This window comes from Brachionichthys hirsutus, unplaced genomic scaffold (genome assembly GCF_040956055.1).
Source record: "Brachionichthys hirsutus isolate HB-005 unplaced genomic scaffold, CSIRO-AGI_Bhir_v1 contig_806, whole genome shotgun sequence".
Lineage (NCBI taxonomy): Eukaryota > Metazoa > Chordata > Actinopteri > Lophiiformes > Brachionichthyidae > Brachionichthys > Brachionichthys hirsutus.
In genome coordinates this window covers 1-15,149 of record NW_027180961.1, presented here as the reverse complement: position 1 = coordinate 15,149, position 15,149 = coordinate 1, and the positions used below count along the sequence as shown (strand labels likewise).

Sequence of the window (15,149 nt, the reverse complement as noted above, 5' to 3'; positions counted from 1 at the left end):
GGTTTCCACGTCGTGGATCTCAAACCGCTGCGGAATGCGGCGTCGTTTTCACGCCCACGTGGTCGTTTCCACCCGATTGTCATCAGAATCGATTGGTTAATTATTTTGGGTCCACTTCAAGGCCAAGCAGACGGCGAATCACGCGGCCCCGGTTATTCCGGTGCCGGTGGGTAAAGCACGCGGGGCAGCGTGGGTGACACGTGGGTAAACGCTGCTTCACTCGGAAGGGATGGTGGGAGACCGACTGCGTGGGTGGACTGGGGTGGACTTTAAATACGAGTATATATATTTCATACTTTGTGTTTTTAAACTCATGGAAATAAAAACAGAGTTTGTATTTCTGGCTGGTTTGACTTTCCTAACTTTTGTTCTGCAGCGCTTCTGGGCCAGAATCATTGATCAGTGATCAGTTTACAATATGCTGCTCCCTGTGCTTGATCTAAATACATGGGGGGGGGGGGGTGCTCCTCATGTGATGTATGCTGCTCCCTGTGCTTGATCTAAATACATGGGGTGGGGGGGGGCTCCTCGTGTGATGATGAGATCAGGCTGAACAGAGAACCAGAACAATGATTATCTTATTTATTTAAACCGATCAGTAACGACGACAACGGAGATGCAGAATGAAAGGAGACCAGCTTTTGTTCCGGCCCCCACAGCCCCCCGAGGGACGAGTTTTTCATGCTCTTGAACGCTTATTTTTTATTATTATTATTTTGCAGTTTGTTTCCATTGAATCTTTTTGCGTTTCTTCAAAAGCTGAGATGCTTTTTTGGGGAAAGCCGGTCCCTTCTTGCTGTGAGGCGACAGCGCTAACCACTACGCCACCATGCTGCCCTGCATGCGCCTCTTTGCGTCTTATCTTATCTTAACAATTATTTGCGGCCGCCAAGGAGGTCGTGTTTTCACCGGCTGTTGGTTTCCTCCTACGTCACACGACCGAACGGCGATTGCGTTGTCAAGGTACGAGCGTAGAGGGGACGGGAAGGAAGGAGCACTGCGCAAAGTAGGAAATCTGATCGGTGCGGCGAAGACCAGGGAGAAGCTGCAGGCATGATGAAGATGAAGATGATCGAGGCACTGAAAAGCAACGTCGGATGAAACGGGGTGAGAAATTAGGAGGCAGCAGGAAACGGTTGGAGCAGAAATGAAGACGGCGTTGAGACATGATTCAAGTCGAAGGCCCGAAGACGTTCACAGATGAAGGAAGGGACAGCGAGGAAGAGGGGGGGGTAGGCAGGGGGGTGTGTCGAGGGCCGGGTCTCTGGACAGGGTGTCGTCCTACCGAACCCAAGTGTGGTATAAAACCAAGATTACACAGCTTGTGTACTTTGTCTCGGTTCGTCTTTCCTGAGGACAGAGGAGCCCTTTCGCCCCCCCCCCCCCCGGATCGAAGTCATCTGTGAGTTTATTGACACCGGAAGAGAAGAGCGATGCTCTGAGACCGGATCAGCGCTTTTGGTGACGCGGTTTGCGTCGGTCTCCGTCCAATGGGACGCGTGCGTTTTTAATTGTTGCTACCGCTAAAACGTTTCTGAATGCCGTTTCCTCTGCGAGCGTCGTTCGCTTTTTAACTTGTTTTTCCTCTTCGCTCCTCGCAGCACAATAATTAGGAACTTGTGTCTGAAGAGGACGCTGCGAGTTGCTTAACTTGGACCCGATCGTGAGCGGATCTTTTCCCCTTTTTTTTTTTTTTTTTTAAATTGCTGTATTTGCCGAATAAATAATTTCATCATGAGATGTAAACATAGAATGGAGACATGTGGCTGCTGAAGATATATGTGCGTGTGTGTGTGTGTGTGTGTGTGTGTTTTTCCGTGTCAGACATGCGATTCTTATCTGTTCGTTTCAGACCTGGTGCCTCCTGATTAAGCCCCCCCCCACACCACCCTGGAAACCATCAGCGAGAACCATGACGGCCATGAACGCACCCCGGGACAAGTAAGACCTCCTTCTGTCTCCGAATCTAGAACCAGGGGGACAAATTGTTGACATGAAAGCTGAAAGTCTTCCACGCGAACCTTTCCAGATACTACGCAGTATGGATCATTTTCTTCATCATGGGTTTGGGAACGCTCTTACCATGGAACTTCTTCATGACCGCAACAATGGTAATTTGGGATGAATGTGAACCCCGGAACATCGTCCAGATGCATGTATTTATTTTAATTTTAACTAAATGACGTGCGACTAAGGCCGCTCTGACGTAACCGTCCTGCACGGAATCTCTACCCTCTGGAAATGTCCGGTTGCTAGGCAGGTTTGAGACGCGCGCTGACTTCTCCTCGTTCTTCGCCCGCAGTACTTCACCGCTCGTCTGAAGGATCCGTCCGCCGTCCTTCCCGCCAATCAGACGGCAAATGCGACGTCGGCGGGCGCGGACAGCCGCAACGTGCTGGAGGCCAAGTTTGACAACGTGATGACGTTGTGCGCCATGTTGCCTCTGCTGGTCTTCACCTGCCTCAACTCCTTCTTGTACCAGAGGTGTCTGAGCCGACGTCGGTTTTCTGCTGCCGTGTCTTTAACGTCGTCCTTGAATATAATTAGTCTGAAACCAGCATTGAATTCCACCTAAAATGTGCACAGGAAGTTCAACCTGCATTCCTTCCTTTGCCGTTTCCTCTCTGGGACTCAGGGTATCCCAGAAGCTGCGGGTCTTCGGCAGCCTGGTGGTCATCCTGGTGATTTTCCTGGTGACCGCGGTCTTCGTCAAGGTGGACATGGCCCCGCTGCCCTTCTTCACCATCACCATGATCAAAATTGTCTTCATCAACTGTGAGTTCTCGCGTGTTCGATGGGTCCTCGAAACCGTTACTCTCAACTCCAGGGAGGTGTCTTTAAATGAATGAAGTGTGTGTGTGGGGGGGGGGGGGGTCACTGACGGGTGCATAATGCCAGTTAGACCGAGGCGGATCAAAAGCGGACTGGGTTCAGTTCCATCTCTTTGTGTCTCAACTCTCATTTCCTGCGAGTCACCGGGGCGTGTCCGGGTTTCATAAATGCCGAATTTCTGAGTCACAACCTCCGTTAGAAGAAGTATTTATTGTGGGCTTTGTGTATTGGACTCCTCCCCCTTCTGCAGCCGATGCGCTGGGAGAAGTTCTAAGAACTCTTCCTTGAATCTCCCCATTTGTGGCCGTCAAACGAGGGTTTTAAAATAAATAGGGAGGGGGCAGTTGGGATCAGGCCTTTCTAGCCCTTGTGTTCTGACTCGGCGCATTAAACGTGTGTTGTCTGTCTCTTCCCAGCGTTCGGGGCGATTCTTCAGGGTAGTCTGTTCGGGATCGCGGGGATGCTGCCCGCCTCCTACACCACCCCCATCATGAGTGGACAGGGACTGGCTGGCGCCTTCGCTGCATTCGCCATGATCTGCGCCCTGGCCAGTAAGCGTGGACACACTCGGCCTGAAGCGTTTCCTTGTACTCTCTCTGAGCATTTCCTCTCTTCCTTGTACTCTCTCTGAGTATTTCCTCTCTAAGAAGACACAAAATACTGATGATTCTGTTTGTGTCGTCTCCAGGTGGATCAGCCCTACAGGACAGTGCTTTTGGCTACTTCATCACGGCCTGTGTTGTTGTTCTTCTGGCCATTGTGTCCTACCTCGCTCTGCCCAGGCTGGTGAGACCCAGATTGGATCTTCAAGCGAATTTACATTTGTAGATTGTGACAGAAAGAGCAACGCGGACGTCCCGGAACGATCCCGCCGAAATCGCAGCGCGGCCAAAAGCATCCGCCAAAACAATGCTGGTTAGGAATGTTGCAGGGAGGAGCGCGGTCCAGAAGCGATCTTCTCTTCGCTGGGGGGGGGGGGGGGGTTTGATTGGAACCCGTTTGCCTTTACGGAAAACACGACATCTTGTCACTTATCCAAGCTGTCGGAAGAACAAATAATGACTTGTTGGCCTTTGGATTATGTTTATTATACCAAAGTAAAGTCATGACGCATACAAAAATAATATATGATAGATGTGATGCTTCCTTTTGGATACATAAACAGTGTATCCTGCAGCGATTGTGATGCATCAGAAAAATCAACTCGAGGTCGAACGATTTTTAGCGGTCCAGCAAACCGATACATCTGCTCTCCCTAGAGTCCTCCTCTTCCTCTCCACTGCGTGGGCGGCTTTCACTGCCGATCGGCTGTTACCTGTGCCGCGGCTCTGCGTGCAACCAATCGGATGGTGCAGTGGGCGGGGCAATGCTGGAGACAGAGTTGCGACTGCAGACAGAGAGGCGCGACCAAAAAACACGTGTCAAAATTCCGATTAGCCAGCAAATCCCTAAAAATCGAGCTGCCACTTTCCCACTGTCCGACCCGTCTCCACGCTGCGGTTGGACGGTGTGTTGTCAGAGGTCAGGCTGCACCTCACCTGATGGTTCTGGTGGGCTGCGGTTCTTTTTACACAGGTGGAAGACTTCGGTCTGATATTTCTGTCCTAATAAATGATCAATCTGAATGAATGATTCAGATTTCATATAATGCATTTCCTCTCTGCCTTCCTTTATTCTCGCTGCTGTCTCACCCTCGGTTTGTGTCAACAGGAGTTTTTCCAGTACTACACGGACGGCGTTGGATCCAGGCCCTCTGACGATGACGGCAAGATGGAAACGCTCAAAATAGGTACAATCAGTGCTCTAAAGGAACACATTCAAGTTAAAAAAATAAATAAATAACATAACATGTTATGAGCTTTCTGCTAGTAATCTTGCCTCTCGTGGAACCGCGTGTCCCGACAGTCCGTTCATTCAACCAGGAGAATTTCCTCCCCATCCAAACACGTTCAGCCCCGGGTACAGAATGATCCGTGATTCTGGGCCCCGGGTGCAGAATGATCTGTGATTCTGGGCCCCGGGTGCAGAATGATCCGTGATTCTGGGCCCCGGGTGCCGAATGATCCGTGATTCTGGGCCCCGGGTGCAGAATGATCCGTGATTCTGGGCCCCGGGTGCAGAATGATCCGTGATTCTGGGCCCTGGGTGCAGAATGATCCGTGATTCTTCACGGGGAATAAGATCTGTTGACACAAAGCTTTTGCTTTCCAGTTGAGAGTCCATCCGAGAAGGCTCCGGCGAATCTGCTGGATGACGAGGCCCCGCCCACTGTGTCTATGTTACACATCTTCAAACAGGTGAAATGGCTTTCCTTTCGGCCCGACTGTCCAGCGGCGTTCTCCTCATCGTGCGCCGTCGCTGTAATCTGCTGTTCGGGTTTCTCCTGCGCTCTGCTGTGTCAGATCTGGGTGATTGCTCTGTCGGTGTGCTTCGTCTTCACCGTCACCATCGGCGTCTTCCCGGCGATGACGGTCGCGGTGAAGTCCACCGTAGCAAACGGAGGCGCCTGGGGTGAGTCTTTCGTTCCCACCATCTGTACCTGGATATCCCCAAACCCGTCATACTATTCTCCCAGCATCCCACATTAATACGGGGAGAGAACCGCCTCTAGCCGGCGAGGAGGAAGTCGCCCCCAGAGTGCTCGTTTGTAGACTTGCAGCGTAACGTTCCTCCTCCGCGGAGCCTCTCTGAAAACGTCTCGTCTGTTCCGCTTCACCCGCAGATGTCTATTTCATCCCCGTGGCTTGTTTCCTCCTCTTCAACGTGATGGATTGGGCTGGCAGGAGTCTGACGGGCGTCTGCATGTGGGTCAGTAACAGTTTCAGCAGAGCCGCTCCGTCTTTCCAAGTAGCTGTCGGGCGTCCTGCAGGATCTCTCCTACCTGGTGGATTCCAGGGTCGCTGGTTCCCGTGGTTACCTTGTTGTTTACGGCCACCGTGAGCCGGAGCCGATTTCAAACACGCGCATCGGTCTGTAGGTGAAATAGTGGTCGACTTTGCTGCCAGTTTAATCCAGCGTGTGTTTACAAACGCGCGTGTCTTTTTCAGTCCGTGTTAAAATGGCCCTGTCAAAATATTTAGCGTTCAGTGATGAGCTGTCCTGCAGACACAAGCCGCCGTTTACAGCAGACGCATTTGTTTCACGGTTGCGCCACGTAAAAATGCTCACAGTGGAATGAACCGACAGGTCATCAGTGGAGTGTTGGGGGAAAAACATCGGCCTCTGAGGTCGACTGGAAATCAGTGAGACGCTCTTTGAGGCTGAGATCAGAGGTTCGCTTTGGAGAGAAGCCGGCGTGTCTCCATCGCTCGGGTGCTTTAACCCCGCCTCCATCTGTTTAAGGAGCAGCCGGACTCATTTCACATTCATACTTTCTATCTAGTTTGTTAAAACCTGAAAGTAAAACCTGAAGCGGCGTCTTATTGATAACCGTAGTTGGCTGCTCCGGGAGCGTGCGAGTTAAATGACCGCCATCAGACGGCGCTGGTTCGGATCCTCGCGGCTCCACTTCCTGCCGTCGGTCCTGATGATGTCGCTTTGTTGCTCTCCAGCCCGGTAAAGACAGTTTCTGGCTTCCTGTCCTGGTGGCCATGCGACTCGTCTTCGTCCCCCTGTTCATGCTGTGCAACGTTCAGCCTCGTCACTTCCTGCCCGTGTTGTTCTCCCATGACGCCTGGTACATCATCATCATGATCTTCTTCTCCTTCTCCAATGGATACCTGTCCAGTCTTTGCATGTGCCTTGGACCCAAGTAAGCGACACACACACACACACACACACACACACACACACACACACACACACACACACTGCATACCAGAGAAATTAGCCTTCTTCAGCATTAAGACAGGAAGTAGGGTGGGGAAGTGACTCCGACCCCTCAAAACCCAACAGAACTCTTAAAATCAAAATTAATCTGTGGTATACAGACAAGTTGTAAGTACTTAGTTGAAGTGATACTATACTATACTATACTATCATTCCTCGTGAATTTTGTCCCTCTGTTGTCCCCGTACAGAAAGGTGGCGCCACACGAGGCAGAGACGGCGGGGGCCATCATGGCCTTCTTCCTGACCCTCGGTTTGGCGCTGGGCGCTGGATTGTCCTTTGCCTTCCAGGCTATGGTTTAAATTCCCCCCGTAGGTCCATCAGAAGTACCGTGTTTTCCAGACTATGAAGCCGCATTAGTTATTTTTAATAAAGAAGAAAAAAACATAAATGCAAGTTCAAGCCACCGGTTCAAGTTTCCAAGATCAGCCCCTTAGCACCCAGTTACCTTGCACAAAATGCCCCATTACCCCTTTCGTGGTCTTATTTCATGATAACGTTGTATAATGTGTAAATATGTATTATAAAAATTCTAAATGGTATTATAATTACATGCAGCATCAAGGAAAACTATAAAAAACGTAATTACATATGTACACAGATTATATTTAATCCATTTTAATTAAATCGCTGGAAAAAGCATTTAGCAACTGAGTTTCTTCATGTTATTCAACGTGCCTCTTTAAACGGCGAGAGCTGATTCGATCAATCTCGCAAGAAGGCACGATTAAAAAAAAAAAAGTTTAAAGCGTGGATAACTGGGGGTTTACTGTACATATTTTAATGTACATAAGTCCCAGGACCGGCCAAACTAAGTAAGAAAGTGCGACTTATAGTCCGGAAAATACGGTACATTAGACCCCCCCCCCGCCCCCATGGTGCTGGAGATGGACGGCACCGAAGACCCTCAGTGATCTGAAGCGTCGTCTTCACCAACCATCCCAGTATAAACGGACGTTACTGAACTCGAATCTTCAAAAATAACGTCATGATGGTGTGTAAATCAAGTCTTAACGCTTTTTTTCTGGATGACAATTTATTTGTAAAATGAAAAGTCGCCTGGAGGGAGGGAGTGGAATTTTGCTGTGCTTGTATAGGTTTATTTTGTTTACCTAAAAATGCAGTTACTTCAGTTTGTACGATTCACCAAAGAGGCAGATTGTTTTACATCATCAGCCAATTGTGTGTTGCTTTGTTTTCCTGTTTGTCCTGGAAAAATGCACAAAGATTTCCAATAATGTATTTGGAAATGGTAAAAATCAAATATCGGGCTACTTCTCAAAGATACGTTCTACATTAGAAGAACCATTTAGTATTAGTATTGCTTAAAGGCACAGCGGTGGCCTGTTTCTCCATACTGTGTGTTTCGGCTGGTACTGGAGTCTGACATGGCGCATCCATCTGTTGCTAACTTGTATTTATGCTGCAGCTTCAAACAGTCCCGTGAGTAAATAAAATTTTATAAGAAGCCTGCTCCCCCTAGTGGTCATCTTTTGGACCTGGATATGAATGCATGAAAATGCCTCAGCATTTTAGAATTCAATCGGTTTAATCAATCGGCTGCCACATCAGGGTTACTTAAGGGACATGTCCCACCTCTTTGACTAAATTTATATTTGACAGTCCGGTGCTCCTTTTCCTTTAAGACTTAAAGGAAAAGGAGCACCAGACTGTCAAATATAAAAGTTTAAGATAACATGGACCAATATATTATAATCTGTTAATACAAGGTCTCAGACTGCGAACAGAGTAATCCACATATGTTCTGTCATTCCTTTGTCAAGCATCCATTTCTCCTTTTGTAGGAATATCAGATAAGATCAGTTTGATGCACATACATAAACTGTTGTAAGCATATTTGTCTATTAAAATATTAGCTTCTTTGTAATAAGGAGAAGCAATTCAATTTGAAGGGAAAACCCTTAAGACAAAACAGTATAATAGTTGAAAAAGCCTGAATTACTTTGCCTCAGATTAGTCTGAAATAAGAAAAAAACATTCAAATTGACAATTTGTTCTTAAGGTAAACATTTTATTAAAAAATAAATTACCAGACATATCTTTAAAAGGCAAACGGATGTCACCTCCAAGCCACTCACAAAATGTCAGAATCAAAGTATTCACACGGCATTCTATTAACACTCATCCTCAAAACCAGTGTAACGCCTACAGCAGCAACGTATACTTTAAACAAGACGCTAATGTAGATCAACAGAACAAGCCTTTTCAGCTAATTCACTATAAAATGTATAAAGTTTCTTTGACTATTTAATATAATGTACATGCCCAGTTTGTGATATGTGAACACAGCCGAGATTGGTGCTTCAGGTGAGAAATTATGGGGATGGAATCGATGGAAACCCGGACAGATGTGATTGAATGAAGAACGCCGTTTGATCCTATTGACGTTAAATCAGGCCTCGTACGGCGGAGCGGATTTTGTAGACAGAAGAATCCAGTGATTCAGATCAATCCGACTCCAAACAACGGCATTCACTTATTGACAAGTGAAGTCATATGATAATGACATTAGGAGACACTCATTTAAGTTAGATGACACTGATCCAACTTGGCCAGTTCAGCATGACAGCACAAGCCAACAGCCGTCTCCCCGTGTACACTTAATGCTACGCTAAGCTAAGCTGCTGGCTGGAGCCTTATGTTCATCTTTATTAGTACAAACTTACATCCAGCACTACAGAAAGCAAAGAAAAAATGAAATAAACTCGCATCCAAAATGTAAAGCTACGAGTTTGAGCTGAAGTAAAACGTTGTGTACGATTACCCCCCCCCCCCCAGCAAAAAAACGTAAACGGGGTTAGTGCAGCTTCTTGGTTCTAAAATCTAGCAAGGTGATTGAGCCATCTTAATGCTACAACACAATACTTCAACACCATGCAGAGAGCCAAACGCTAGCAGGGTTGCTACAAGTCGCTGAAGGCCAGACAGAATTAATCCGTTCTACATCAAAAACAGATCCGGCATCAGCTGGCCAGACTTCCTGCAGCTCTTTTCAGGTTCACACTCGTAAAGAAACGGTAAGGGGAAACGGACCAGAACGCACCGAGAGCGAGGGGCAACCTGATCCCAGGTTTTTGTGTTTCCTGGGTCAACACGGTTCAAAACGCAGTGATGAGAAAATGAGGCAAGTGGACGAGCCGTTAGTGAGTCAGAAGAAGAAAAATAGACCCGCGTTTTCAGCTTGGATTTTAAGGACAGCCAGTACAAGCTGGATTTCTGACGACTCTAACAGCCTCTCCAGCTCTTCACACTATAAAGTCAGCAGATAAATACACCCCGTTTCTGAAACAACAAAGTAACCCACACTTATCCAATTATCTAGCGATTGGTTACCAGTAGAAGCGTTGCTAACCAGGCTGAGGAGGTGTGCAGAGCTCGCCGCCGACGGCCTCGTTACACCGTAAATGCAAACGCACAGAGGATGACTTCGAACAGCTGTCCACGGCAGCGTCAGGCTCTCTGAATCACAGCGAGAGCGGCCCGCTACCGGCGACGACGTCCGAGTGCGAGCCGACAGTCTGCGTTCTAACACGATTACAGTATGGCACAATAGAAGCAGGCCTGGTTTGCTCTTCTGGATCCTCTCATCAATGCGCAGTATCCGCTCTGAGGCACTGGGTGGCGATGAAGATCGGGATGGGCTTGCAAACCTGCGGGTCCACCAGAGCACGTCGTTTGGAGCAGCGATGTGACGACGGGCATTTGAGGGGAGACATAAGAGCTTCGGTGCTGAACTAATTCCATAGTTCTAGAAAGAAGACGCCGAGAGAGTGGGCAGGAGAGTCACGGAGATGAGGGGTGGATCAGAGGAGGAAGGATCAAGTCAGTGAGTGTTTAACTTGGATTGTTGCGAGGCCTGTTCCGTCAAGCTGGCTTTGATAGAGTTCACCACCGTCTGTCGGACGTGGTCTTCCATGTAGTGTTCACTTAATGGCTTCAAGACCTGCAGGTGAGGAGAACGGAGACAATGAGTTGGGTCTGTGTGAAAACGAAGGAAGTCGTCTGAAGATCCAAGTAGGGGACAAAGAAACCGAGAGGTTAGGGAAGAAAACTTTAAATTAAAAACGGAAAAAGAATCAGGATGTCGTCTCAAATGCAATACGACGAATACGATCATGACAAATCCCAAACAGAACATCAACGTTAAAAGACAGAAATCAGTCATGCAAGACTTCTAATAACCGTTTGATTGGGCTTCGGGTCCCCGAGAGGTGGATGTGGCCGTCAATGTTCAGATACAGTCAGTGAAGTTCAGATGGCGTCCCCTCTGAAGTGTAACAATCCAGAACCAGAATGAAAACGAACAAAAGCCAGGAAACTCCAGCAGTTCCAAAACGAGGAGTGCAAATCCACCAGTCACTCAGCTGCTATTTGGTCTTCTTGTAGTTGTTGTTGAGAGGAGGAACAGCTCTTAGTCCTCGCGTCGTTCCTGATGGGAATGAAGGGAGAAGAGAGACGGGCCAAGCCAGGCGGCGCCTGACAGGCTCCAAGAGTTTGGAAAACACCTGAGAGGACAGCAGGGAGGAACGGAAGAGTTAGACAAAGGACAAGGCCGACGGCCAGGTAAGACACGGAAAGAGGTTAAAACAAGATGATAAAGGAGGAGAGATGAAAATGAAGATGTGGACACAAAGAATATTGGAAGGAGGTCGAGATGGAAGGAAAAGAAAAGGGACGAGGCAGGACGACGAGAACGGGAAGCAAGCAGACGAGAGAACTGGGACGAGACACGCCTCACCTTTCTGACAATCTTCTGAGAAGCAGGGGAGGAAAGAGGAGATAAAAGAGAGGGAGATAAAAGAGGTCAGAGGAAGCATGAGGGCGGTGTTTGAGGTGGATCCCCAAACTTTCCCCAACAGTCCAAATGATGAGAAACACAAACTGGCTTCATATTTGTGCTGAAGTTGGTCTGCAGGCTGGCGACTCGTGGAGACAGTGAGCTGATGAGTCTCAATGATCACTGATCAGGCAGTAGGAGAAACAATGGCTCTTCAGACAGTGGGATGGACGAAGAGATGTTAAGCATAAACGGGTCGAAAACAGAAATAAAAACTGGTGGGAGAATTTCAAATGCCTAGAAAGTAAAGAAAAACAAACCGAAACCCCAAAGTAAATAGTTCCGGCAGCGAGTTCCCAGTTTAAATAAATATCGCACAATGTCTGTAGACACGCGTGTAAAAAACAAAAAAAAAAAGAATCCTCAGGGAGACGCTCAGGGCGCCGCCGTTTCGTTGACAGAACAAAACAAACTAAACAGCCACTTAACTGTACCGTTACCAAGACAACCCAGTTACAGATGAACACACACACACACACACACCTGTTCCCAGAGCGTCTCGGCCACCAGATCGATCATCAGTCCAACCTCCCGAAGCTCTCCGGAGTACTTCACGTAGGCCCAGACGCAGAGGGACAGCAGGGCCACGCCCATGACCAGGTTAGCCAGCGACGCCACGGTGCTGAGGCCGATGAAGCCGGCGACCCCGGACACCACGTAGGTGGCAAACATGACCGCAAAGAGCGTGGCGGGCGTGCGCGCCGCGTAGAAGATGTTTTTGCCGTCGTTGTGCTTGGAAAACTTGCTGTAGGAGTCGTCTAGCTCCGCCTCCAGCTGGTTCTGGTAGCGCTGGCAGAACTCGTCGCCACCCATTTTCTTAATAGATCGGAAGAAACGCACCGAGTGCTCACGAAACTCTTCATGACAGCGCTGCAGGTCGGCCGGGGCGATGTACGGCTTGTCCCCGCCGCAGACCTGAACCAAGAGGACAAACGTCTCAAAAGGACAGCTGTACATTAAGCTAGCCCCACGCGACACTATGGAGGCCTTACCTGCTCCATGTTTTTACTGTACAGGTCTTTGGCTCCAGCCACAGCAGTTAGGTTGTTGGCCTCCGCCGTTGCCTAATAAACAGGAAAAGATGATGCGACCTCAGTGAGAATTAAAAACTAAACGTGCGGCCCCAACATAAGATCCCTCTGTACTGGTAACCAACCTGCAGCATGGACTTTGGGTGAGGCAGTTTCTCACCTTGGTAGATCTTTATGTAAGCCTGCAGGAATATATCATAGTCAAATCAGTGCCCTAAAAAATAACACAGATATAAAAACACGCAGAAGGGACGGTTCACTCGCATCGATTAAATACCATCAACCTCCGAAACCTATAATTTAACATCGGCGTCACTTCAGTGTTTTTCATTGCCATTCCACTTTATTGAGGTTTTCAAATCATTTCTTTTGAAAGCGTGTAGCTGTTTTTGTGCTGTTGGTTCACCTTCCATCAGTCTGTCATTATTGATCTAGTCATGCTGTGATGTTGTATTTATTGACCGGGACCGTTTACTGTGAAAGCCACAGGCCTCTCTGACATAACATCCTGCAGGACCTTGAAGTACTCCAGGAGATCCCTGCAGGTGACTTTGTTGCCTCCGATCTCTTTCTCTACCAGTCGCTCCGGAGCCAGGAGGAGAGGCACCAGCTGGACCAGCTTCCTCTTAAAATCCAAATCAATGTCTGAAAGGAAAAAAAAAAAAAAAAAGGTTTAGTCCAGCTCACTTTAGCATCGCTCGTCAATATGCATACACGAGCAACACCGTATGTCGTCTCACCCTTCAGCCTGCCGTCAAAGTACGGGTTGGTGGCCACCTTGAGGCCGGGATGCGGCAGCAGGAAGCAGCCGATGTTGGAGAAGCAGGAGTGAATGTGCTTCCTCACATTCTGTAGCTCCTCGTGTTGGTTTTGCTTCACCTGGGCGAGCAGAAAAACAAGACGGGCATCACAGTGAAAGCATGTTTGGACAGGTGTGCGAACAAACAATGATATTACGGACACACAATACACAAGAATATCACGTGCAATGCGAAATGTCACAGTCACCTGCAGTCTTTTCTCCAGGAAGTTGTTCCCTCCTTCCAACCCGTAGCTGTGCTCGTAAGGATAGCACCAGTCGCGAATCAGGAACATCAGGGACTGAAACGCACCACCAGCATTAAACACACACTATTATCTGAGTACGAGAGGAAAGATTAAAGCTAATCTCCTGCAGGCAGTACCTGGAAAGGTTTCTTGTAGATCTCCTCCATTGCCAGTCGGCCATATTCTGTGAACAGCTACATGCGTGAGAAAAACAAAATTATGATCCAAAAACCAGACGTTGATTTACCCGACTGTTGCTTTTCCTCCAGGTGAAGGTGTGGAACCGACCTGCAGATGCTGCAGGTCATCTTCTTGTATGTTCTGGGAAATATTATACACCTGAAAACAAAACACGTCACAGAAACCATGACATTTTAATAAGAAGGGAAGAAAGAAAGAAAGTCATGACATCGTTTTCTGTCTCACCTGGACAGAGCTGGTCATTGTGCTGAGGGCAAACACAGTCGCACAGTCCTTTATGGTGGACTGGCTGTCGAATGCCCCCTGGGTGTCGACGAGGAGAACAGCGACCTGTCGGGAGAAGATGCAATAAACCCAACCGCCTTACGGTTTTCTGCACGTAACAATCAAAACACAAAAGGTTTTAACTCGTGCTTTGACAGATCTCTCTACCTTGCTGCCGTCGGGCTTGTCGACCACAAAGACATCGCTCCAGATCTGGATGCCTGTGGTCTCCCTCTCGCAGCCTCCTCTCCAGGTGAAGCCCGTCAGGGGATCGTCATCGTCCCCGATCCACGACCCGCTCTGTGGCCGAGAATGAAGATTAAAAAAAATAAAAAAAATAAAAAGCAAATCCACCTGACCTGATAGAACAGATAACGTCTTCACCAGGGAGAAGAGCCTTTATTTAACTAACCTCTCATCTACCAGTAGACTAATCAATAACCCGCATGGGTAAACATTGAGTTCTGATTTACAGTGTTGTGCAACAGAAACTCAATTACACGTACATTTTTAGTAGTTTAGTTTGAGACAAACAAACAAAAAGAGATCATTGTAAGCCACCCGTCACAAAGTGTTCGGTTATGATTTAAAACACAAACAGTCCAAAGCACAACCGTCGTCTCATCCGTCAGGCTGACAAGCCCCCACAGATATGAAACACACCAACTTCCCCCACAAATACCCGATTTGCAAGACAAAGAATGTGTGAACACCCGGTTGCTCCAGCACGCCATCCAAGGAAGAGCTGCTGCTCATCATTATGCAACACGGCTGAATATGAGGAGCTACAGCCGAGACCAATAGCACAACGTCCAAAACCGGAGACGTGCAGATCTTTACGTGCGTTCATGTTCACGCAGCGCGACGGCTGAGAGCGACGTTACTAAAACGTCCCCGCTGTGGGCACTAGCATGCGCAAACGAACGCAGCGTGATGCTGGTGATTTGCATGTCCAGCTGCAGCCAGAGCAGCAGAAAGGCTGCTTGTTGGGAGACCCAACAGTTGTTGGATGGATGAGCAGAACCATAGAACCACATAGAATGGGTCAAGCAGAACCATAGAACCACATAGAACGGGTCAAGCAGAAC

General features: G+C 48.2%; 2 protein-coding genes across 2 annotated transcripts; one reads left to right on the top strand and one right to left on the bottom strand.

The window, feature by feature from the left end:
* The first annotated feature begins 1,912 nt into the window (after positions 1-1,912).
* Positions 1,913-8,128, top strand: LOC137917021 (equilibrative nucleoside transporter 1-like). Its single transcript, XM_068759906.1, has 12 exons — positions 1,913-1,941; positions 2,030-2,111; positions 2,303-2,484; positions 2,636-2,775; positions 3,249-3,383; positions 3,521-3,618; positions 4,543-4,621; positions 5,044-5,129; positions 5,235-5,343; positions 5,555-5,640; positions 6,384-6,583; positions 6,851-8,128. The coding sequence occupies exons 1-12, from the start codon at positions 1,913-1,915 to the stop codon at positions 6,960-6,962; spliced, it is 1,338 nt and encodes a 445-aa protein (XP_068616007.1). The 3' UTR covers positions 6,963-8,128.
* A 2,920-nt stretch (positions 8,129-11,048) lies between these two features.
* Positions 11,049-14,420, bottom strand: LOC137917023 (atlastin-2-like; the record flags this gene model as incomplete). The annotated part of the gene is made up of 12 exons (XM_068759907.1): positions 11,049-11,186; positions 11,420-11,434; positions 12,002-12,433; positions 12,511-12,582; positions 12,675-12,731; positions 13,067-13,194; positions 13,290-13,428; positions 13,558-13,650; positions 13,734-13,790; positions 13,885-13,935; positions 14,023-14,127; positions 14,230-14,420. Coding segments are annotated over 12 exons (1,478 nt in total), but the record flags the coding sequence as incomplete, so codon positions are not given.
* Between the last annotated feature and the right edge of the window lie 729 nt (positions 14,421-15,149).

Excerpts from the sequence above, each read along its gene's own strand:
- LOC137917021 (XM_068759906.1), top strand. The coding sequence starts at position 1,913 with ATGACGGCCATGAACGCACCCCGGGACAA. Across the intron at positions 2,485-2,635 it reads AACTCCTTCTTGTACCAGAG|GGTATCCCAGAAGCTGCGGG; the intron begins GTGTCTGAGCCG and ends TCTGGGACTCAG. Across the intron at positions 5,641-6,383 it reads TGACGGGCGTCTGCATGTGG|CCCGGTAAAGACAGTTTCTG; the intron begins GTCAGTAACAGT and ends GTTGCTCTCCAG.